The following is a 23,707-nucleotide window of genomic DNA, read 5'->3' as shown; positions in this document are numbered from 1 at the left end:
TTATGCAGGGACTAGGTTGACTTTCATGAATCCTTATCTAAACTGTCCTATCCCATCATCAGTACCAAGTCCTGCCAATTGAATTCGGAGTAGCATTAGCAGGCTGTGTGGGTAAATACCCTTGACTTAGAATTTGAGTTTAAGTCGCTTTATACATTTCCTTTCAATAGCTGATTGACTGGACTGTCTGATTGCATTCAATACCCAATTTGTAATCAAAGTAATTATCCTTAGAAATTGATTAGTGAGTGTAACTCAACAATCCAAATCCCTCTCAGACATTGACATTATAGGCCCAGTTGGCCTGTCTGATTGCTTTCAATTAAAAATGCCTCTTAGAGTTGATTATTGCTGGGGCTTAGTGTTAGTTAAGTCATCAATTTGGTTGATTGATTATTGGTTGGTTAATTGCCCTACCTCCAGGTGTGTTAAATTTTTGATTGATAAAAACCCAAGAATTATTGTCTTTCTTCGTTCTTGGTAAGACTTGCCTATCTGATTGGTTTTCACAAGTTTCAAGAGAGTTTGTCTTGATATTATTTCCATAATTTCTTTGGTAAGAGATTGACTGTGAGTTCGAGTTAGTGATTTTTAGATAAAATCACTTGCTGTCATTCCCCCTCCCTCCATAAGCTCTCAATATTCAAATTTCTTGTTCACTCTCCTGTATTCGTGAAAACCATCCCCATTTCAATTTGCACTTGCATCAAAAATTCAGAATCATCAATCAATCTTTGTAATATTTGATTTGGTGAATATCTACAGCACAGCTATTCAATGTGTGATTTGTATGCTTTTGTGACGACGGCAAGTTTCAAACTTCATCTAGGAAATTGGAGTTTGTATTGTACCACATCAGTTATGTTATTGATTGATAAGCCCTCGGCATCAGATTGCTCGATCCAGCTTGATCACGGACCTATTTTACATGTATTCAAATCAGGCAATATTGATTGGTTTTATTGTTCGTGTGGAATTGAATGGATCGGTATTGTCGTTCAACTCTTTGTTCCTCTTGCACGCAGTGCATTGGAACCAATATCCTAGATGAAATTGATGGGCCAGATCGATAAAGAACTCCATGGAGAATTCAAACAATAGAAAAATCACATGCCATATGGCCTGCTCTGGGGTGTATTATGACCGAATGTTATTCAATTGCTGGTTAGAATCAAATTTCTGTTATAATTTTTTCTGTGAACTGTAGGAATTGATCATGATACTGTCTATTGATTGAGAGAACAAGAATTTTTGACCTATATTGTTTGGACATGTTGGAAGTGATTCAAAAAGGTCCATTTCCCTTGGATGGGTTAAAAAATGTCCCCTGTAGAGGAGACCCCCACCACAAATACATGTAACGTTTGGTACCTTCCTTGACAGAATGGTAGTTAGGAGTAACGGATCTAGTGAGAATGTTTAGACAGTTCTGAACTGCTAGAACGTGGCATGCAATCACATTAGTAATCAAGTCATACAAGTTCCAATCTTGAACAAAGACGGTTATTCCTTCATCCCTATCAGGAGGTCGATACATAGATCTCAGTCAGCAAACAAAGAGAGCCCCTCGCCAGGATAATGGACTCCTGATGGCAAAGATAATGTCGCTATGGGAACGAGTCATTTGTGCATCGATAAATCAATCAGCTGGCTTCATGGCTTCCCCTAAATTGCAATTAGACTGATGAAAAATTATTGATTAGTGCAATGATTTTGAAAATGACAGGTCCAGAAAGCCAATACTTTCTGATATAAACTCCATAAAGGCATAAAGCATTATCCATGCTAGGTGACAAGATGTCGGTGTCTCTTTAACTCTTATTTCATTGGATCATCCAACATGTCCAAGGTGGTTGTTTTATTTGAGAAGTCACATTTTACAGTCATGTAGCCTACATGGTTGATTCTTGAAGCATTGGAACAAAACAACTGACTTTATGATGATCAGAAATTTATAGTTTCATTAGCCAAAGAGGAAATTCATTTCCTTATCTTGATTCAGGTTGGTATCACTATTTATACTTCTGGTGAGGACGCAAATGAATAAAGTTAGGCAGCTTGGAAAGGACCAAATGATTCATGATAGATAAACAACATTCTTTTGACTTGGTGGCAACTTCAATTGATTCACCAGGCAGTGACTTATGAGAGATATTTTTGTACACCTTGTGAACCTGAGAACTACACATGCAGTGATGCCTGAACTCCAGTCCAAACCATTCCAATAAAACTCACTATCCTTGGACGGACCACACTTTGTGAGAGTAAATATCTGTATTGCGGCGGTCTATTGTAAATTAGTGGTTACTTTGTGCTTGAGAATTATTGATCATGTAGCAGATTTATGAATATGTCATTCCTGCCACCTCTTCAGTTTCACTTGGTACGGCAATAGGCGAATTCAGGATATGATTCAAAAACGTTGGTCAATTGTTACATCAAGTGTGTACCAACTCAATTTGTGACTGTGCACTGTGTACATGTAGTTACACATGTTATAACAAAAGCATTTTTGGGTCATTAAAAATTATTGATCCGCATGTTGATTTTTGAAATGTTAGGGAAGCACTTCATCATGTTATCCTATGCATCCATAGCACAGCGGAAAGTCGATAGATTTGAGAGCCAGTGTGTAACGTGTGTGTCACTCACTCTGCTGATAAGTTCAATAATGAAGCATTGGTTTGAGTCATTAGTACAAGATCGATACCTTTCATCGGCTGGCTCATCAATCAAATGTAGAGAGGATTGCCATATGTCATCAGGTTTAGAATTCATGATCAACCTCCAACCTCCTATAATGACTGCCAGTGCCAGTATTATCTCACGAGGGGAGGCGATTTTCAAAAATCTAGGTATTGGTGAACAATATTGACCAGATATGATCATTTCAAGGAATAGTGGGCATCTTGGTTCAAATGTTTATTCAGTCCAGAGACCTCTTTCGCAATCCTTGATGATGCACTCCATCATAGAACTGGTATTATTGATGAGACATTCCCTAAAAATTGATCCCCGCTACCAGGAGCATTGATGCGGTGCCTTCTGTCACCCCATCTCTGATTTTCTTTCTCCTCATTATGGGCAGCTATAGTTTCTTGATTAATATTACTCTGTTAATGATACTGCCTCGGCAGCTTGCTCATCCCCGACAGTGACTTATCAATCAGTATAGCCAAGAAAACAATGCATAACTTGATTAAGCCCTCCAGCTACAATCTTGTATCATTTGGTGGTTCTAATCGACTAGCCATAGCCTCATGCGAGCACGATCACATCCATTATATGATGCGGCCTCTCCATCGGTTCTAACTTGGTCCAGGATGGCATTGGAGCGGGGCATTATATATTATAATGTCGCTCCTTCCCGTTGCTAATGAAATATTCATCTTGTGAGTGATCAGCATACAAATGATGCAGATAGCTAAGTTGATAGATTGACTTTATTGGTGCAGCATATCTCGGCGCAAGTGTTCGCTTTCAAACATATGTTGGCTGATTTCATATTGATGAGGAGGAAGAGAGCATTATGCTGGGTGCGATTAGTTGGGTTAGCTCAGACTGGTCGAGTAGGGTGGTGCTTATGCTATTGTTTGTGAATTACAAAACGTCTGCCGAATTCTGAATGAAAGATTGAATCAAATTGTAAGTTTTGGGGATCAAGTTTTAGCTGAACTGTTTAGTAATCAATTGATATAAAACTTTTATTGCCATTCTCGGAGTGAAAAAAATACGTCTTGTGCTTGAAGTTGATGCTAAGCGGTTTTGGTACCGTAGTTCATTCTTTAGTGAGCGATTGAGGAACACAGTGACAAAATGCTGAGAAATGATTGTAGAATTAGAGTGACAGGTTTTTAGGCTGGAGAATTTCAGCTGGTTTCATCATGATTGTGCCTTTGAAGAAACCAATTTTGGGCTACTTTTGAAAGAAACCCATATTGATGGAGTGTTCTGAGCTGACATTAAAATTATTTGCCTTTCTAATTACAGAAAGAACTTGACACAACTGCAACCGAACTAGCAAGCCGCCAGGATGATAGTGATATTAGTAGGAAACGATTAGTGGAACAAAGTCGAGAATTCAAGAAAAACACACCGGAGGTAGGTATCTGTGTGGGTAGAGCTCTTTTGTTCCCTCTGTTAAGCATCTTCCCACAGCAGGCCTTTGTATCACTCCAAAACTGAACAAATTTGAAATACACTCAATCTTTGTGTGAATGTATTTTAGAAAGAATCAAAAGCTTGCTATGGGAGGATACTGTTGAGAATATCACCTTAGTTTTACTGTTATTCGTTACTGTTATTACTGTTATTGTTGCTGTTACGGTTACTGGTAACATCACCTGTCCCAGGTATGTTCCTGCTATTGTCTTCCTAAACATTTTCTGTCTCCATTTCTCATCCAAACTAACACATCTCCCTCTTCAATATCTGAATGGAACAATAAACTTGAAATACTTCAACCATACCAATACCAATATCTCAATCATCTCACAAAAGTTTCTTTTGCACATGAAAATGGCGTTCATTGTCCAAGCCATTTGGATTTTCTGATGCAGAAATCATGTGGCGAAAGTATTTCCTGGCTATTGTCGACAGGAGTCAGATTGAACAGCCATGATTTGAAGTGGGAGATTGAGTGTTCACTTTTGAAACACTCCAAGTTTCACAATATCTTTTATGTTTAATTCATGTGTTAGTTAGTTCTGGTTGGCAGTTACTTTCCGCCGGGTATTTCCTTCTTCACGATCAATAACTGAATTTGGTGCTTTGCCGTTGATACATTGAGTAGCTCCCTATTGTCACCAGCACCAGCGCTTGCCCAACAATTTTCAAAATATTGCGTCCATTATGCGCAAGCCACGTGATAGCTTGTTGAGGTAAACTTTGTCATTGTTGGATTTCAGGTGGTTTTTATTATTGAGTTCAAATCAATGAGCCGCTGCTGTATGCCAGTGATCAGATTTGGTTATAAAATGGTCACCAGGGACAAGACCATTATGCTGTGTGTTGTGAACAAAATTCCATGACTATTAAAAAAATAAATCATTCCAGCACGATCAATCTAAAAGAAGCATCGTGGCACTGATTAAAGAAGAAGCCATTTACTGGTCGCAGTATTTTTGCCCAAGTCATCAGTCCATCGACATGATTGACAATGATACCCGGTATCTCAAGAAAGGTTGTAGTCCAAGTGATCAGCGGACAAGTTTCAGGAACCATTGTCACTTTGCCACCTCAATGAACAGTAATTTGATAATTCCTTTTTCGTGATTTGAATGTTTCTTTTCAGGTGAATATTCTCATTTCTAAACAAGAGGCTGATAAAGGAATGTCCTTGATGGCAAGGATTAGAGCATTTGAAGTAATTTTACTGTGTATGGTCTCAGCCATGGATTGGGATTTGTTGTATAATGCATTCTTGTCATCAATGACTTTCCCTCTCCTCCCTACAAACATCGAGGCTAGACGACCAAATATGAACCTCATGCTCATCAGAACCAGAGTCTCTCTCCAACTGTTCAAGTCTCAATTCTTGATGACCTGATCTGCCTCGTTGGCTGGTCTATCATTCAAATCCAAATATGAGATGACATGATGTTTTCAACGTGTTGAATGGCCACCTTTGATGATCAGCAGTGACATTTTCATTGAAAGAGAGGAACTGAATGGAAGGCTATTCAGCATCTTGGTCAACAGATTCCTTGGCTAATCCATTATCTCTTTCATTCAGTCACTGACGACATTCAGTGCAACCTTGCTATTAGGACAGATTGAGAGTAGGTTAATGTTTGATGATCATTTTGGTCTGGTTCAGATCAGCATCAGACTCTGTTTATAGAATTGATAACAGACAAGATTTGACTGACCTCTTTACAGTTTCAGGTACCAAAGAGGCTTGACTGTGGTTCAAGAAACACTGATCAACCTATCCCCGACTTCTACATGTATCATGTCCATGTGGGGGTATAAAGTTAAGAATCAGCCCCCCACCCCCACCATTCTGACCCACTATCATGGTACCGGGATCACCACTCATGTGTGATGTAGTCTGTGTCTGAAATGAGAGGTTCTTCGACTTTATACATATCCATGAGCCCAGCAGTCTTGTGTTGCAGTGTGTAGTTGGTATTTGACACTTGCAGTCATTACTAAATGATCACCTTGGTAGGCTGCTTTGACTCTGATCACATCAAACACCGCAGTGATCAAGACTTAGAGAAAGCCAGTTCAGCAGATGACCCGGAGGACTCTTTGTTCGTCATTCAGTGCTTGAATCCCTCTCCAGATCAAAGACACATCGTGTGATTATTTTTATATCCATTGTGCCAGGCCATCCACTTAGTGATACAGTCTCAAAAATATCGGATTGCCCCTCAGAGGTTTCAAGCATTCAAGTCTGGACGAATCAACTAAAATTAGTTACATTATACCATAAGGTGATTTTGCGGCATTATCTAAAGAATTTCATTAATCATTAAGATTTTTGCAAGTACTTCATCATCTTTCAAGTTCTTTGCTTAAAAGGGTATGGTATAGATAATAGTTTTCTTCCAGAAGCCCTGCGCTCCTTAGGATCAGAAAAAAGTTAGTGATCAAGACGTTTCCATGCCCCAACATTTAACTCAGGTGTATCATGGATTGTGTCTGAAACTTGATGGTTGGTTGATATTTTCCCCAAATGAGCAAGTGAAGTTTTTCAAGTCTAAATATTTCACACCCTGAGTCAACAACAGGCTGTTTTTGATGGAACGTTCCCACTGAAATTAAACGTTTACGTGTGTTGCATTTGGTATGTGTTTCTGTAAAAGTAGTTTGGTTGTATGTCTAAAGCTATGACATCAGACGATCACCAAATGTTTCTTATCGAGCGTTTCCACCCTGGCCCCATCTAAAGTGTTTCAAATAGTGTGTATCAGTTGGCGTCTGCTCATCAATGGTGGGTCGGTCGGCTCTATATTTTCTTCTGATTGATCCTCAACGATGATTTATGTCCTAAACATTACATGGCTGAATAATTCATTGCATTGCCAGCGATAAGAGACCAGTGACGGCATTCTCTTGTGTACATTGCGTGCAGCATGCACAGCACTCTTCCTCTCATGGCTGCTGCAGTATAAGCACTCATCAGATATCGTACCAGTGTGCAGTTCAAAACTTTTTCTTCTCACAGATTATTTCTCTGTTACAGTTTACACTTACTGGTGCAGTTTTCACAACCTAATTCAATTTGTTGAACACACTTCTTCATTCTACCAATGCTATTCTTTTGCTAGCAAGGATATGAAGCCTAATCAGTTGGCAACTATTATAGTTGCTGTCATGAAAAGATGGAATATCATGTCTAGTCATCAGCATCATGGTCTATTTCAGATCTTTGCCACATTCGGAGGATAGAATACAACAGGTTACACATTTGCCCCCTGTGTTAGATATTGGTTGCCCAAAAATTACCTTTGAGTGGTTTCATAATGGGAATAGAACATTTTGCTGTTTATGAAAAGTTCATTCTAAAGAAAAAAGAATTGGAAAACCAAGGATAAAGGTTAGAGTATAGGCCCATGTTCCATGGTTTGATATGAATTGACGTCAATCAGCCTGGAACTAGATTGACACATCTTCACACAAGGCAAACCCAACTTCCCTACCGCACCTTCAGAATTCACGACAATGTAAAGTCGTCCATAATCATCTGGGAACATCAATTCATTGTCTGATTTCGGATACCCGCAGGTACTTTTCCAATCTCAGGATATCGCTGTGTATGGCTTTCTTAGTAATTGATCCTGTATTATCATTACCATTCTTTTGCAAGTTAGTCATATATGCCTAGGCCTGGTTGTCATGGAGGATGATTTTCAGGGAGTAGGCAGAAATGATGTAAGAATCGCTCCAACTCTAGATGGGCGGAATCACCTGTGCATCGGTGAGTTCACTGCATTTGAAGTTTAGAGCTATCGGAGCCCAACTTGAGATGAAACTTGGCCGAGAGTAGTCATCCACCAGACGTTGATGAGTTTACGTGTATATCAATGTACAGTTTCCTGTACATGTGTTGGGCATGCTTGAGCCGCGATCAACAGGAGATGCGTCCTGTTTCTCAGTAATGTCACGTGATTTTGGTGTTTGCTGGCTCATCAACACCATTATTTCTTACATGATGGTTACATTTCACATCCATCCTTTGCGTTTCCTTGGGCTATGATAGTTGGATCTATGGCTTGCTCAGCGTGCACTCTATTGTTGATTGTAATCGCCAGCAGTACATTATTTATATTTCTGTCATTGTACTCAAGTTTCAGATGATATAAACTGCAATCGAAAGTTTTGAGAAAATCCTCCAGAAATATTTGGAGAGGGGACATGTAGCACTTGAAGCAGTTCCACGCTGTTGGCCAGGTGATGACCGTCGGTCACATCACGAACATTGGCTTTTTTCCGTCCCCAGTTGAGTTGGACTTAGAGTTTTGTCACTGCCTATAGGCTGTATCAGTTCAAATAAAGGGATGGCAGATGGCAAATTATCTTTCATTTCTTTGTCAAATGAATTGTCTGATTAATTAAGAGTAATATTATTTTTATTCAAAAGAGCAAAGATCCATCTACCAGTTGCATGATGTTGACAATCTCATGACTAATGTAACATCTTAAAAGTTGTTCCCCAGAAGCAAATAAAGTCATCGTTTTGGATTGTTTTATTCTGCCGATACAGATCTACTTTCTGGTCAGTGCTAAAGAAAAAATATGCACCATAGCAACACATTTAAAGCCCAGCAATTGTATTATTTCAAACATGTCTTTTCCAATCTTGCCATATTTAAAAAGAGTGTTATACCATTGCTGGTAGGTTTCTTCCGTTGCGAACCTATTGATGTCGAGGCGATAACAATGAGATCTTGCTGATCCAACGCTCGAGTCGAGTCAGCAAGTTGTTGTGGAGCTCGGTGTCCTGGCCTGTAGGCAACCTATGATCACCATGGATTCAACCGTTTACTAATCAATTGAATTACAGGCTTGCTTACATTTATACATGGATGTGGTGTATTGCTGACATCTTGAATGTTCCTTTTCATTTGCATTGTTGTCAGAGCCTCTCGAGTCTTACTAGTTACTGTTGTCAATTAACTCACTTTCACATGACTCACATGATGTATGAGCAGAAAGAAACAAACTTTTGTGAAAATTTGATCTACCTTTTGCTGATTGGCAAAGTATGAAAAATAGGAGTTGGCTGCAGCAAGATGGAGAAAATTATCATTGTGGCTGACTCTGTATCCCAAAATGTGTCACAAATCCTATTCGCAACAGTTATTTCTCAAATGAACAAGTTTCCATCCGTTACCATGGCAATGACCCCTCCAAAATAATGGTTAATTTTCAAATGCAAATTGGTGGTAATATTCTTGTGCATTGATTACTTGTATAATGTGACAGCTCCCTGTAGATCTTGCCTATCACAAGAGTCGCTTCAAAGAACTGTGTGATGTACTTACTGACTTCTAGTGTTGCAGTGCTTCCAAGTTTGATCATTGCTAGAATTTGTCACCCCATACATTGTCTCTGGTTCACTAGTGCACCATTGTAAATTTCACTTCAGATTGGCAATCAATATTTTTATTGCCGCTGAACTTTTTCCCGTTCCCCACTCATCAATATTTTAGGAGTTTCCTGCTTCTTAACCCAATTACTGTCAAATTTGAAGTCTATTGTTTAGAACTGGATCAATGTTGGCTCTCAATATTTCACCTCACCATCACGATACATTAGTAACTGAATAATGTGTTTGCATGTTGAAGTTGTTCCTGCCGTGATGAAGTTGAGAACCAATATTCGTGAAATGATTTACAAAATCGACCCATTTATCATCGTGTATGAAGCTGTGTCGAGTGGCCCTCCTTTGACCACTTTTAGATCTGTAAATGGGCGAACTTTAAAGTGAAATTTTTTGAATGTGATTTTTGCTCCTTTTCCCTCAAAAATGTTATGCAGCCAAATGTATCATATCAAATTGTTTCAACAATTTTTGAAAAGTAGGCCAATTATTGAATGGAATGTTAGATTCAAACTAAGTTTGATGAGGTCTCTGTGCCTGCATATGTACCCATGAGTAATCTTATGTCATCATTGCAACAGAACTTCTTGAACTTCAATTTAACATGTCCATTCAGGCAGAAAATGGGATTTCTGTCTCGTAGGTAATAGGTAATTTTCAATATATATGTGCATCGATTATCTTATATAGGCCGTAATTAACTGGATTATGTAAACAAATTAGACATCACTTTCCAAGTTCAATTGAAAACTGTCTGTGTCCCTTTGGTCTGAGCTCATCATCGTTGAAAGATCCTCAGTTATCAACCCTTCCACTTTATCCACAATAGGCTTTGATTATTTTCCAATAAATAATTGGTTAAATTGGTATAATAATTGTTTAGTTGTCATTCAAACTTCTTGCCAATATGCTTTGAATGTTGTTTGTGTGAAATGCAGTGAGCTATGGCCTCCCTGATCGAACCAAGACAAATCACAAAATTCTGTTATGTATAGGGACTATGTACTGCATGCAGAAGGATCACTTATCAACTGCTTGTACTGATCTTTGAAAAATTGAACAAGGAAAATAAGATAATACTGTTCACTTTGACTTGTTTCCCACTTTCAAGCCTTCCCATCCCAAAATATTGTGATTTAGCCAAGTCTCCGCAACCATCAATCTCTGGTCCATATTCAATGGACAATATATCTCATGTTATCATGGACGTCTGCTCAGAACATGGTATCCTTTGATCTCCAGAGTTTTTTTCTCCCATCCCAAAGCCAAAGATTGAACGGAGCGGGAGCCAGTCATTTCTTGCAGCCTCTCCAGTGTTGATGAACTGCATTGACCAGTGTTTTCCATATTGATCTGGGCACACAATGACCATTGTGGCTTCGCCGCTGGAAAACAAGCAAAATAAGGCTATCACCATGATTTCCCTCTTGTATCATTGAGCGGACATGTTTAAATGACCAGAGGATCGCGCCTTGTTATATTTTTCAATCGGTTTCTTCGTCTTTGGAGAAAAATGCCCTGACTAGTGTTGTTTGTGGACAAACTTGTGCATAATGTTGTAGTAAATCACTTTCCTCTTCAGGTTGTTGGTGTCAGCGGTTTTGGTCTCAAGAGTCACTCTCATACTTTGATTCTTCTACTGTTTGAGCACTGGTCTCTATGAACAGTTTCCAAAGATTTATAGGGTCTCTGAAATTACTTTGGATATTTTGAGGGAAAAGAAAGCTGTTTGATTTGGATTTCTGTCCTGACCATTAATAGTCTTAGTCTTGCCATAATTCAACAAGAAATTATCTGTTTTATAGACCCCATAGTATTGTGAGAAGTTTCGGTCAACTGTTTTCTTTGGAGAAAGTTATAATGGCAGTTCAGCTCAATGTTTATAGGGAGTCGTGATCTTAAATTGATACTTTGAGATTTGGTCCCTTTCCCCAGTCATTTGACCATAAGAAATCCGGCAGGGTTTGATCACTTGTTTGCATTCTTTTGCTAGTGAAACAGTCCAATTGGCAGCATCCTGCCCTAATTCTTTGTCCATGACTTGACCACTTTAAATGTCCATCAATCATGCCACTCTGGCGGGTTTGATCTCTGACTGTGGGCATCAATGACCCAGCAGTGAACCTTTTGTATGCAGGGTTTCATGCTTTAGTCCTATTCTCCACCAGCTCCGGCTTGTTCAGCTTGGTTTGATAACATGTGGTAACTTGACTTAGAGATCAGTGTAAAGAAGGGTTGAAGTGCTTCATCATGGCATACTAGGGTCATTCACATGCTGCTCCCCTTGCATGTTAGCGAGTCATCGGGTGAATATGATTAGAAACTCAGGATACTGTAGACAATCAGGAAAAATCAGGAAACTTTGGAAAATTCCAACTCCAATGACAAATTCACCAACCTTTTGTGTCATGAACATTTCCCCAGTAGGGGACTCTTCTACTTCAAAGACCATAAGGTATGGAGACAATTAGGTTCCCCTATCCTAATCACCACAGTACCTCATTTTTGAGTCATTGCCTGTTAAACACATCCGTCCATCATCATCCATTGTCCATGTTGTCTCTCTTCCCATATTTGATCCTGTGTTCCAGGCTGATAGCCTTGGCTAGATTAGCTGATGACAGCCACCTTAATACAGGTGAACATATATTGATCACAAGCTGCCAGGGGAACGAAATGAACCCAAGAGGTTTGATTTACTGTACATGCGATCTTTTTACGAGGCGAGGCGGAGAAAAATGATTGCAACTGAGGGGATGGGTATCTGTCTTGGGTGGTGGCACATCAGGAGTGGTACATGCAGGTGTCTGGTCTGATTGCTTCCCTGGCAAACTAATGATTACTTTGTCTTCTTGGTATCCACTTGATCACCTGGTTAGGACCCCTGTTACTCCGGAGAAACTCTCTGAGAGAGGTTACCAACACTCTTGGTATTTCAGCTAAAATAGGCCTACCCAGGTTTATAGGTTGTTAGGATGCTTGGCATTGCATCTATCCTTATGATCAGTTCAATGTTTCACCCTGGAGAAACATCTTTAGAAGTCTCTAGTTTAAAGGGAAGAGTCAGAATCCTTGGAAGACTTTCATTTCAATTTTGAATCAATGGGCAAACATCTCAAATTACAGACTGGGATGTGGGATTTATTGCTCATATCCGAAAGAAGTCCCAAACCTTCTTGGTATGTAGGTGTTGGGAAAAAGAAACTGTGTGCTAAAGCTAAAGCAATATCCTGTTCGGTGTACTAGTACACTACCTCGTTGTTCAAGATGGATGACCAACATACAAAACCAGTTTAATTTCATCTGCCAATCAGCATGTACCAAAATATGTTCAGTCGAAAATCATTCTCAAATGTGTTGAGTTACTTGACCCAAAATAGATTTGAGCCTACACTTTCAATCACTGAAGAAAGCCAGATCCTAACTTTTGATGGCTCTGAGCGATGACAAATCTATTTCAAGTGAAAATTGGACCACTGTATAAAAAGATGACCTGATTCAGACATTCAGGTCTCTTCCTCTCAAACACCTCTGAATTATTTCAATGTGGTGTTCGAGTTTTTGCATCTAGGCCGAATCATTCAATTGATGGAGTAGGCTGTATTGCCAATAAATGATTCCTTATTTCCGGTGGCATTATTTGAGTAGTAGGACCATTCATAAGTATTGTGTCCGGTTGCATCAAATGCCCTTCAAATATGAATAATTTCCTTTATGGTAGTGGTGAAAGTATCATGGCTTTGGTTAGTAAGGAAACGAGCTAATAATAGGTTGATGAAAACTTAGCCAGATTTGACATGGCTACTCTTTTCTATTGGTATCAATTCTATCGCCTGTATTTGGAAAAGGGGGCAAACAAGTTCAGGCTGCGTGTAACACCCAAGGCACTGGCTTACAACTATCTCATGTCATTGGAAGAAAGTAGCAACTGCTGAGGTGAAGTGACATGCCTCAGGACACAAATAATCAGGTCTGTGCGTGAATGCATCCCAGAGCTTCTTTAGATGAAGTTAGAGCTGCTAAAGAACAAAAGCCAGAATGCCACTCACTCTGACTCAGCCAATGCTTGACCCGAGTTTCATCAATTGAATTGGAATGTTGCTCATCAATTCACCATAAAGTTTCTTGTGTCCTAAATTGGCTGAGTATCTGAATCAATGTGTATCATGCCTATGATAGGTAATATCAAGATGAAGGGAAGGTTTACATGTCAAGTCAAATTGATCATTGACCTACTACGAGACAATTGATGAACAAACTCTCCAGCCCTACTTGATCAGCATGTATTGCATCTTGCTCTAAAGGACACCATTGGCTGTAAATAGTTTGACTCGGTTCCAGCGACCAGTATTCGTTTCATGCACCGCTTCGATAATTACACTAATCTAACTTGTTCGCCGATGTTCTTGAACCGGTATGATAGCCGGTCAGTGGTGATCCATGGTTTGGGATCACAGACACAGACATGATGGATCCATGCCAATAGGCAAACACGTTACATGAATGCAGTGATCGGCTGGTCTTGAGGTGCATTGTCAGTTGTGAACTATTGTGGCACTGTCATGGTATTCGCCTCTTAAATTTCTGACTTGTTGGACATGTGAAAACCTGCAAATCGACTCTAAAGCCGTTCGATGATTCTCTTGATACAGCCGACTAGTCATAGCAAAATTTATAGATAATGCATTGATCTCTCGTGTATGTGTTATATTGTTGTCATGAATCAGTCCTAGGTCGTGCAGTCAGCCAGATGAAGTAATGGCGTCAGTTCTCGACCATCTGCCATTGGTTATAGGCAGCCGGTGATGCGTACACCACGGGCACAAAAGGAAGTAAATCAGTTGATCATTTGGCTTGATCAATATGGAAATGTGCCCGGTATAGGTTCGGCGGTTTATTGTATTCAACCAATCTGGCGTAAACACCGCTCAAGGGAAGACACCTGGATTAGTATTACAAAAACTTATTGGGACAACTTAATGATAAACACGGCACCGACACAAAAGATACACTTTGGTTGAAAAAATCCCTACAGGGAATCTGTTTTAATAATAATAGGGTATCCCGAGTCTGCCTGTGTCCAGCTTCTCATTATGGATGGCGGCTTTATTTGGTGTATCTTGATAATTCTTTTGACTAGAGATGCAGTATGATACAGACCTTATGTGTGTTGGGTGTAACGTCTTGGCGAGAAGCTAAGACGTGGCTCAGCATGTTGAGCATGAATCAACCGGGTTGGCTTTGTTGACGTTAATTCACCACTTTTGCTTTTCAAAAGTTCAAGTCTTAAAAAACGTGTTCATGTGGATTGTCCTCTTTGCAGGCTGGGTGTTGCTTTACTTCTCAGAAGACGCTAGGAAGGCACCCGCTCTTTGAACGAGGCTTTGATAACATCGTCAGCTGGGGTGCTACAGAGACCTGTATGAGAGCAAACTTGACTTTATATTGGGTTTGGTGTAATAGTGCTTTAGCCTCGCATCTCTCATCCTGGCCGATCATTATCTTGTTGATCACTCCTACAAAAACATCATATTACTAACTTTATAATCACATGTATCATCATGATTGTCATTGGATCCATGCATTATTGATATGGAAAAAAGTGCTGCTTTATTGCTAATTGTCATGCGTTCCTATATAATCAAATTGATCATGGTATAGATAATGGATACCATCCCTCTTGCCTTTGATGTGGGGCTGTAGCTTTTAATACAGTGTTTATGAAATTTTATATCAAATTAATTTTCATTATACACTGCGTTATTGATAGGTATGCTGAATGAGAGCGCATGAATTTGGAATAGAAATGGTTGATCAGAAAGTGTTCCTCTTGAAAATGCAAGAAATCCCAAAACAAATATCCCCAAACTATTTTCCAGATTGCATGGGCCTGCAAATTGTGCTGATCTATAGATTTTACTCGGGGAAAATTTCAAGCATTATGAGATCAGATGAGGTTGTATGATGCCTTGGTTTTAGAACTCGCTGTTTTCAATTTCCATCCTCTTGAGGATTAAAGATGTTTTCATCTGGGAATCTAAATGATATCATCAGAATATCTCATACTGTGATGGATTCATCATTGACATTTCAATTGCACGCTGATCTGTTTGAGTTGTAAATCCCAGCCTTGAACTTTATACCATCAAATGCACAATAAGTTGTCACGTCTCATTGCTGTGTCCCCCCAGTTGTTCATATTAGCGATGATATTGACACGACATGAGCGAATGCAACCTGATCCCTGGTTACCTTGGATCATCGCAGTGTACCCCGAGATGAGATCAAGCAAAGAGAAAACTAATCACTCGATGAAGAAACCAGGGGAGAGCCCGAAAATAGATGCTGCATTTGTGATCATTTACCTGGATAATAAATGATCAGATCATTTCACAGCACCAAACATTCTGCTGGCAATTTGTTTATGACTGATTGCTCGACTAGCTACTCCATGTAATGAATCTTTGATTAGTTTTTTCAGTCTTTTGTCTTTAGGGGAAATGTACACCTTCATCTCGAGGCTTTGAACTTGGACTCATCTGTGCGGGGTTGGCAAGGCATGAAAATGCCCGTGTGATTGCCAGTGAGAAAAATATTGACGTTTTCTTGATTGCTTCTTTGAGGTTTTTTTTGTTATTGGTACCTGAGTGATCATTTCTGATATCTTGAGGTTGATTTATTTATCGGAGAATGATTTCAGTGTAAAAAGAGCCATGCAAGCTCTTGTGATTGCGTTCAGAAATTTAAAAAAAATGGATCATGGAAAATTTTGGAGTGCTGCTGCTTGAAGTTCAAGTAAAGTAACCCTCATATTCACAAAGCAAAATGAATGCATGCTGTCAAGAGCAGCAATGCATCCACAGCTCTGACTTTTACCATTTTTCACCTTGCAAAAAGTGACTTTTGTGAGTTATGGTGATAAATGAGTATAAAATACAATGAAGAAGGGTATCAAACTCATAAAAACTATTATAATGGCAATAAAAGAGTTACATGAATGAAAAAAGGGAAATGACAAAGGAAGCCTAAATTGATTGAACATATCAATGACAGTTTTTACAGCTGCCAGCCCTCAGGCAGTATGCCTCCCGCATTATCAGCATATTAGTTTTAATTCTGAATCTGATCTCTATTACTCCAGGCACTTTTCAGTTACAACATATTTACTGATGCAAAATTATTTCAGCTTAGTTACACGCCAATAATGTAGCACCGCCTAATGGACAAGTTATGATGCATTTGTAACTCAAATTGACAAACTAAAATAAATATCAAATAAAAGTTCGAGCCTCTCTAAGTGAAATATCTGACATTGAAAAAATATAGCAATTAAACTCCACCTAATTTCAATGATGAGATACCGTTGTTATATGAATAACAAAATGACCAATTTCCATTGCAAAATCAACACTTTGTGTCTTGGTGTTTCAAAATCCGAGTAGTTTTAAAGTCAGAAAGTCAGTAGAACAAGTTGAGAATGCATCAGCCCGTTTGACTGAACTCTTACAGAAACACTGCTCTCTTTATGTGTAAATCATTTCATTTTTTTCCTGACAAGCGCTGTGCGAGATAAAAGCCAAGCAATTCTTGAAATGACTATCGGAATACTTGTTTGTATCCAGTGTCTATTTAGAGGCATGTATCTTTGCAAGTATGAACCTACAGACTATTTGATGTGCTCCTGTTACTAGCAGGGTATTCACATTCTATCCTCTACATGTAATTCTATCTGAGCAGTTTTTCACTGATCTAGGTATAGATGTTCTGGGTTTACCAATATGACTATAGAGTAAACTCACCCTTGATGCTGGCTCAATATGAATCGGCTATAAGCTATCAAAGGATGAGAAGTAGGCCTAAACTGGCAAGTATAGATTTTGTGTTTTAAACTTGTGACACTGTAGAGAAAAGCTTCTATTCTGATCATTTACATTGGATTGAACTGATCCAGAGATCCAAAAGCCATGATCATAAAATGACTTTAATATCATTTTGACCTTGTGACCTTGACCCAATGATCTTCTGCTCATCATTGGCCCTTTAGTATGCAACGACCAACATTTTGGATTGAATTGATTCAATGATACAAGAATTCAGTAGAGTCAAAAACATGTTGCAGGCACTCCTGACAACGAAATGACCTTTAACTTTGACCTTGTGACCTTCACCTCAAAATGTTCAGGTCTTAATTATTAGAAGGCTGTTGATTCTTGCGTGCCACATATGTTTATATCCAAACTTATGAAAACTTCGCAGAGGGAATCTCGCCTGGATGATTAAAAAATCTCATCAGACATCCTTTTCGTTATCTGAGATCAACAAAGCCTGGATGAGGAAGGCTGTATTTCATTCATTGTTCACTAAAACTGGTCATGAATAAACAATAAGAAAAAATAATAAAATCAACAAACAAACTGATAATGATATGAGTTGTAATCGTGAAGATATAATCTAATTAATCGCTGAAACTGGTAGATATTATCATTAGATGGATTTTTAATCTAACTATGTAGTTTTATGTATAGTTGACATATCTACTGGGAGGACATCTCGCCTCGTGGGGAGGCTCCAGGATCCCACGGGCGCGTACCGATTCAATCATGTACCACCCGTCTGTCAAAGTTATTTTGCCAACACATACATATTCAATGCCACTTATGTATTTTATGCCACACATACATATGAAGTATGATGTGGAGAAGTCAATATACTCGAAACTGTGTAACCACAGCATCACCGATAACCACGAGACGATTATTGACCAGAAACATGTACAAATATAAAAATCATTCCATGTTTTAAAACAGGCCACTCCAACTGTCCAATGACAGACTATTGATATCTGTTGGTGGTTCCAAGTGACAGGCCTCATGATAAAGTACCCAATTAAAATCATGTCATCATTGCTCCTCTAGTGTTTCAATTATTCAGCCTTAGTCCTAATAATGCGCCTCTAGACTACCTCAGAGCGTGTCCAGCCATTTCGATTCAAAATCTACTTGTTCATTTGCCGCACATCGATTCAAATGTGCTAAAACTATCACTCTTGAGCTTGTTTTGAGGATGATGGGTAAAATCCCATTAAGACTGTTTGTTTTCCTCAGAGTAGGAGTTGTCATTACCTAGCTTGCTTGGCTAAAGTTTCCTGGATGTTTTGATACCTACCTCCCCAGCCCCGTCCCCCTCCCCCGCCCCCGCCCCCCTCCCCAGCCCAGTTGATTATGATTATCTGGTATATTGGGTGTCAAGCTGGTGAAAAGCAACCACCTTTAAGAAATGCCATAATTCTGTGCTAGCTATTGAAATGTTGAAATGGAAGGTTTCGCCCGATAGTTTTAAGTGCTGTGAAATCGCATTGTATCAATGTTCCCCATTTATTATGCATTAGCAACATTTTGAAATGAGGAAAAATCAATTGTGCATTCTTGTTGGTGTATTTTGACGATAATCGACTAAAACATTGCTGTTCTGTGGTTTACAATGTGTACAGCTTGGTGTTCGAAAATTGCAAATTGTTGTCTGGAACAATTAGTTGGTGGGTAGAACCGTTAGATGTTGATTGTGACTTTTACAACCAAAATTATGTTAATTACCATTTTGCTCGAGATGCAAAAGCAATAGATCCAACGTCAAATAAAGTTATGATGAGCAAGATTTTGGTCTTGGGTCGTTCTGATCTCAAGCTTGGTACAATTACAAGGAAAACTGAAGTATAAAGGAATTGCGCAGTTTATCCAACAGAATGTTGAAGTGTCTGACAATTTTGTTCCAATAGGTTTCCTGTGTCTGTGATCCAGGCATTGTTCATGACTTGCACCTTTTGTCAAACTGATGAAGCTGAAATCCTATTGAAGTGATAGGTAATGGCTCGGCACCAATGAACAGGAAGTTTTATCTATGGAAAAACACTATTCAGATCAGACCACCATCCATTAGGAATTCACAGAATTGATCGGCATCACTCGACCAGAAATGCTGTCGGTTGGCCTCGTTTTCTTCAATAAATCATTCTTGTGTGTGTTGCAATGGCTATTGTTGATCAGGCTTGTCACTCCCTAAGTCCGGTTTTCTGTGCGCCAGAAGTTGTTGTCTGTGATGGGAGATTTTGAACTGATTTATAGAGCATCCTTGCTTGACTTGGCACGGACAATGTGAGGTTTGCAAGGGAAGATTCAAGAACTGATAGAATGGAGGTGTCATTGTGAAGTAATGATGGTTGAAAATGCTGGATCAGTGATGACCCTATTAAAGTCGACAACAAGGGAACAGCTTTGAGCATGTTACTTGAGATGTGGTCACTACCAGTCTTGGTGGCTTCTTAGGGGAATGTCTTGAGGCTAGCATTCTGATGCAGACATTGGCTAGATGGGTATGCAAATGATAACTGGTCACAAGTTACATAATCAGGCATCATGATATTGACATCTTCAATCAGGTCTCAATGGACTGGGTTACTAGATAAGATATTGGAACAAGGGGTACACGTAGGTGAATGTCCTTCAGATGGACTAGACTTTTAAACACATTGCCACCAACAAAATAAATTGCTGCCATCAATGAAGAATTTTGCAGTTCAATAAAGAAAAGCAATGTGTTACTGCATGGTTTCGGTGACCCAACATCCTTGTGTGAATTGATGCTAGCTCAGATGAGGCATGGAATGTGTTCTTCGGAAGGTGTCTTGGTGTCTCTTATTTGTCCAATGGCCATCATGCACCCATTATCTATCCCCCTGCCAGCCATTATTGGAATTTTAATGTCCTGCTGGTGATTTAGAGCATGCAGCTATTTGCACAGATAATTATTGTTGCTAGGGTAAACCTCCGATTCACCCATCACTAATGCAAGCCATGGCCATTATCTGAAGTGACCTATAAAGCCACTTAAAGATTGGACATCATTCATTGATATTGTTGGATAGAGTCATCTTCCTCTGTAACCTTTGGGGACACTTTTACTCGAGGTTGTTTGTGTTGCTTGTCCTGCATTGACATGATTTGTCCTATCAAGATTGCCGATATTGATGGGTACAAAGTTCATAGGAGAAGATGTAGCTGCTAGGAACAAAGAGGACTATCAAATAAGACAGTATGTTCAGAGGAGTCTACTGGTTTGGAAATTGATAAACCTAACTTCAATTTCTCTCTCTCTTTAGAATTTAATGTTTTTGTTTTAGGTCAGACGTTGTAGCAGTGTTTGGATTGAGCGAGGGGTTTGACATGCTGTGACGCAATCGGTGATATGAATAAAGACTAGCAAATGCTTTTATCTAAAACTCTATGTACATTTACACTAGGCCTTTCTGTACAAAACTGAAGTAAAAGCATTTGCTAGTCTTTATTCATATCACCCAATGTCTCATCTCGTGGTCCAAGAAGATGGTATCTAATGATGAGTTTGATATGCCAGCAGTTCTTGACTACAAGTCACTATAATAAGAGACAACCTCAGTAACGTAACTAATGTGCGATTCCTCATCATATTTTTCAGGACATCCGAAAAGTTGTAGCTCCCCTCCTGAAAAGTTTCCAAGGTGAGATCGATGCCTTATCAAAGAGAAGCAAAGCAGCTGAAGCATCTTTCCTGACAATCTATAAAAGACTCATTGATCTGCCAGGTAAGACATGGAAAAATGCTGATTATTTCCCCAGATAGGTGTGACAATAAAATATCACTTGACCAGTTGATGAGCCATCGACATTTTACAGGCCTCCTTTCACACACTTCAATTGATCATGGATGGTCTGGATGACCAGCTGAAACTGAGGATGGATGCTGATCTTCAGACTCATCAGATCCAGTTGTAAGCTACATGTAAAGAAGACTAGTACAGGTGATTGTTTGCTGAATGGTAGGAACTGTTGAAATTGGCTTGATTGGAACAGTCAACAACTGAAATATTGCTGCTCATTGGTTTGCCAATACACACAGAAGATGGATGGAAGCTCTGATGAAACAGTCAGTCAGTTGGTGGAGACACCTCTGCAGCTTTTCATTGGTCTCTTCACAGCATGTTATGAAACTTACTCTTATGATATTGTGAAATGTAAATAATCATGTTTGATTTTCAGACCCTGTGCCGGTGCTAGAGCATGCCCTTCAACTCCAGAAACGAGCTCACAAATCACAGGACCTTGAGATAGAAAACAAGCAACTGAGAGAAACATTAGATGATTACAACAATGAATTTGCTGAAGTGAAGAACCAAGGTATGTTTTCATAGCTAAAGCACCCCGCAAACAAAAGAGTTTTGGTGCAGCAACCTGAAATAAAAATCTGCGAGGGCCATCACAAATCAAAACCAATGGTAACCAGTTTTACCTGCAGACAAGCACTCTTTCTTTTCTGCTTATTGCGGAGATAATTCTCACAGGTGACAGCTAATAAAATGTCTCGTTTACGAGGTACCTAAAGGAGATATTAGGCCTTTTTACACGGTGCTGGTTCAAGACAACCCTCCTGAACCGTCACGAGGCGTGTTCGGTTCAGGACGGTTCATTTCGCTTTTACACGGGGACGGTTCGACGATCTGGCCTCGATCCGGCTCCAGGCCGGTTCGTCACTAACATCGTCAATTGGTGGCGCTGATCAATCCTACTGGCGGTGGAGCTACGAAAATATCACAACAACAAATAATACAAAATGGTTTACGATGGCGCCGGTGAGATGCAGAGTTTTTGCTTTGTACACAGCATTTGTATGGAAAGAAAGCTCTTGCTCTCGATAAATTGAAGATTTCACAGCAGTTTCTTTCCGCGGAAAATTTCATGCCAGGAACACGGCAGCTATTCCCGCGAATGACGTCACGCGAGTACCGTGTGCAAACCGGCTCGGAGCCGGTTCGCTTTTACACGCATAAATAAACCCTCCTCCACCGGCCTACACCGGCCTGCACCGACCCGAGACCGGCGATCGGAACCCGCCTCGGACCAGGAGGGTTCAGGACGGTAGGTTCGCTTTTACACGAGGGAAAATAAACCGGCTGGTACCTGAACTAGTCTCGATCCGGCTTGAACCCGCACCGTGTAAAAACGCCTATTGGTTCCTTTGCCTTTGGTGCGGTGATGACCTACTTGAGCCTTCATTGATACCTTTGATCAGACTGGCAAATACATGTCAGTGGTGGATGTTTGCCGTGGAAAAAGTTATTTTTGGAGATGAATTACAATGAGTTTGTTAATGGGGTAACTTTTAACTCTTGCGCTCCCTGCCATAGAAATGGCTGACATCGGTTGCTCTGTCAGAACTTCATAGCTCTAGTGACATGGTTTATTAGAAAGCTCGACTTGGATGGAATACTCAATACCCACTGCTTCCCCCAATTGTTTCCTCTATCAGAATACACAATGAAAAAACTCCTGTCAGAGAAAAATCATTATCATCTCAAACAGGCTCCGAATTGTGCATTCCCATCTAATTTGCATTAAAGTACCTTTAATATTGTGAAAGTGGGCTGGTTTTTAGAATCGCTCACTCCAGCGCATGTCAATGATGATGTTTCTTTCCCCAATGCTCATATCTCGCTATTCTGCTGGCGTTTTTCTATGCGATCTGTTCGGAGCTGGAATATCTCACCATGTGCATGGCATTTTTATGCCCATCAAAGAGGTCTTGATAGATAATAAACCTGATCTATATGATGTCAGTTTACATGCGTTGCATAGCAATTGGCGTTTGATCATCCTTGATGGATGAGCCATGCTATTTTCCCACTTTCTCACGAGGACGGTGCAGCCATTGATTTAGTAATGTCCTGATTGATCGATTGGGACAGGGACCTGGCCATTTACGTAAGATGATCACCCCCAGTGGGGTTAGGGACAGATACTGCTGGTCCTGGCAGTGAAAATAGTTAATTAGTTGATGCATAACCCAGATGGGCAAAGGTGTCTGATCTCGTGAGCCTTTGATGTGATTCTGAATAACTGAGCTACAATGTTTTGGGTATTGGCATATTTTGTATGTCAAAATGAGCATTTTTACACCAAGCTGCAACTGAATACACCCGAATTACCAAAAATTCCCATCTAAACCCCAGAATAAGTAAAAAAGTTGTTTGGAATTTGATGTGCAAGTCAACCCAATCCACATGTAAGTTTGGAGACGTTGGTTTGATGTGGAAAACCTTTAGTTTTGTACTAAGACAAACTTCCT

General features: G+C 39.7%; 1 protein-coding gene across 2 annotated transcripts in view; it reads left to right on the top strand.

The window, feature by feature from the left end:
- The window catches only part of LOC135483329 (homeobox protein cut-like 1), a 72,564-nt gene that overhangs the window by 1,231 nt on the left and 47,626 nt on the right, over positions 1-23,707 (top strand). For both annotated transcript variants that reach the window (XM_064764124.1, XM_064764122.1), the window contains exons 2-4: positions 3,991-4,101; positions 21,044-21,170; positions 21,625-21,762. In XM_064764124.1, coding sequence (XP_064620194.1) covers positions 3,991-4,101; positions 21,044-21,170; positions 21,625-21,762 — 376 coding nt within the window. The remainder of the gene's footprint in view (positions 1-3,990; positions 4,102-21,043; positions 21,171-21,624; positions 21,763-23,707) is intronic.

Source organism: Lineus longissimus, chromosome 2, assembly GCF_910592395.1.
Source record: "Lineus longissimus chromosome 2, tnLinLong1.2, whole genome shotgun sequence".
Classification (NCBI taxonomy): domain Eukaryota; kingdom Metazoa; phylum Nemertea; class Pilidiophora; order Heteronemertea; family Lineidae; genus Lineus; species Lineus longissimus.
This window is presented reverse-complemented; position numbering and strand designations above follow the sequence as displayed.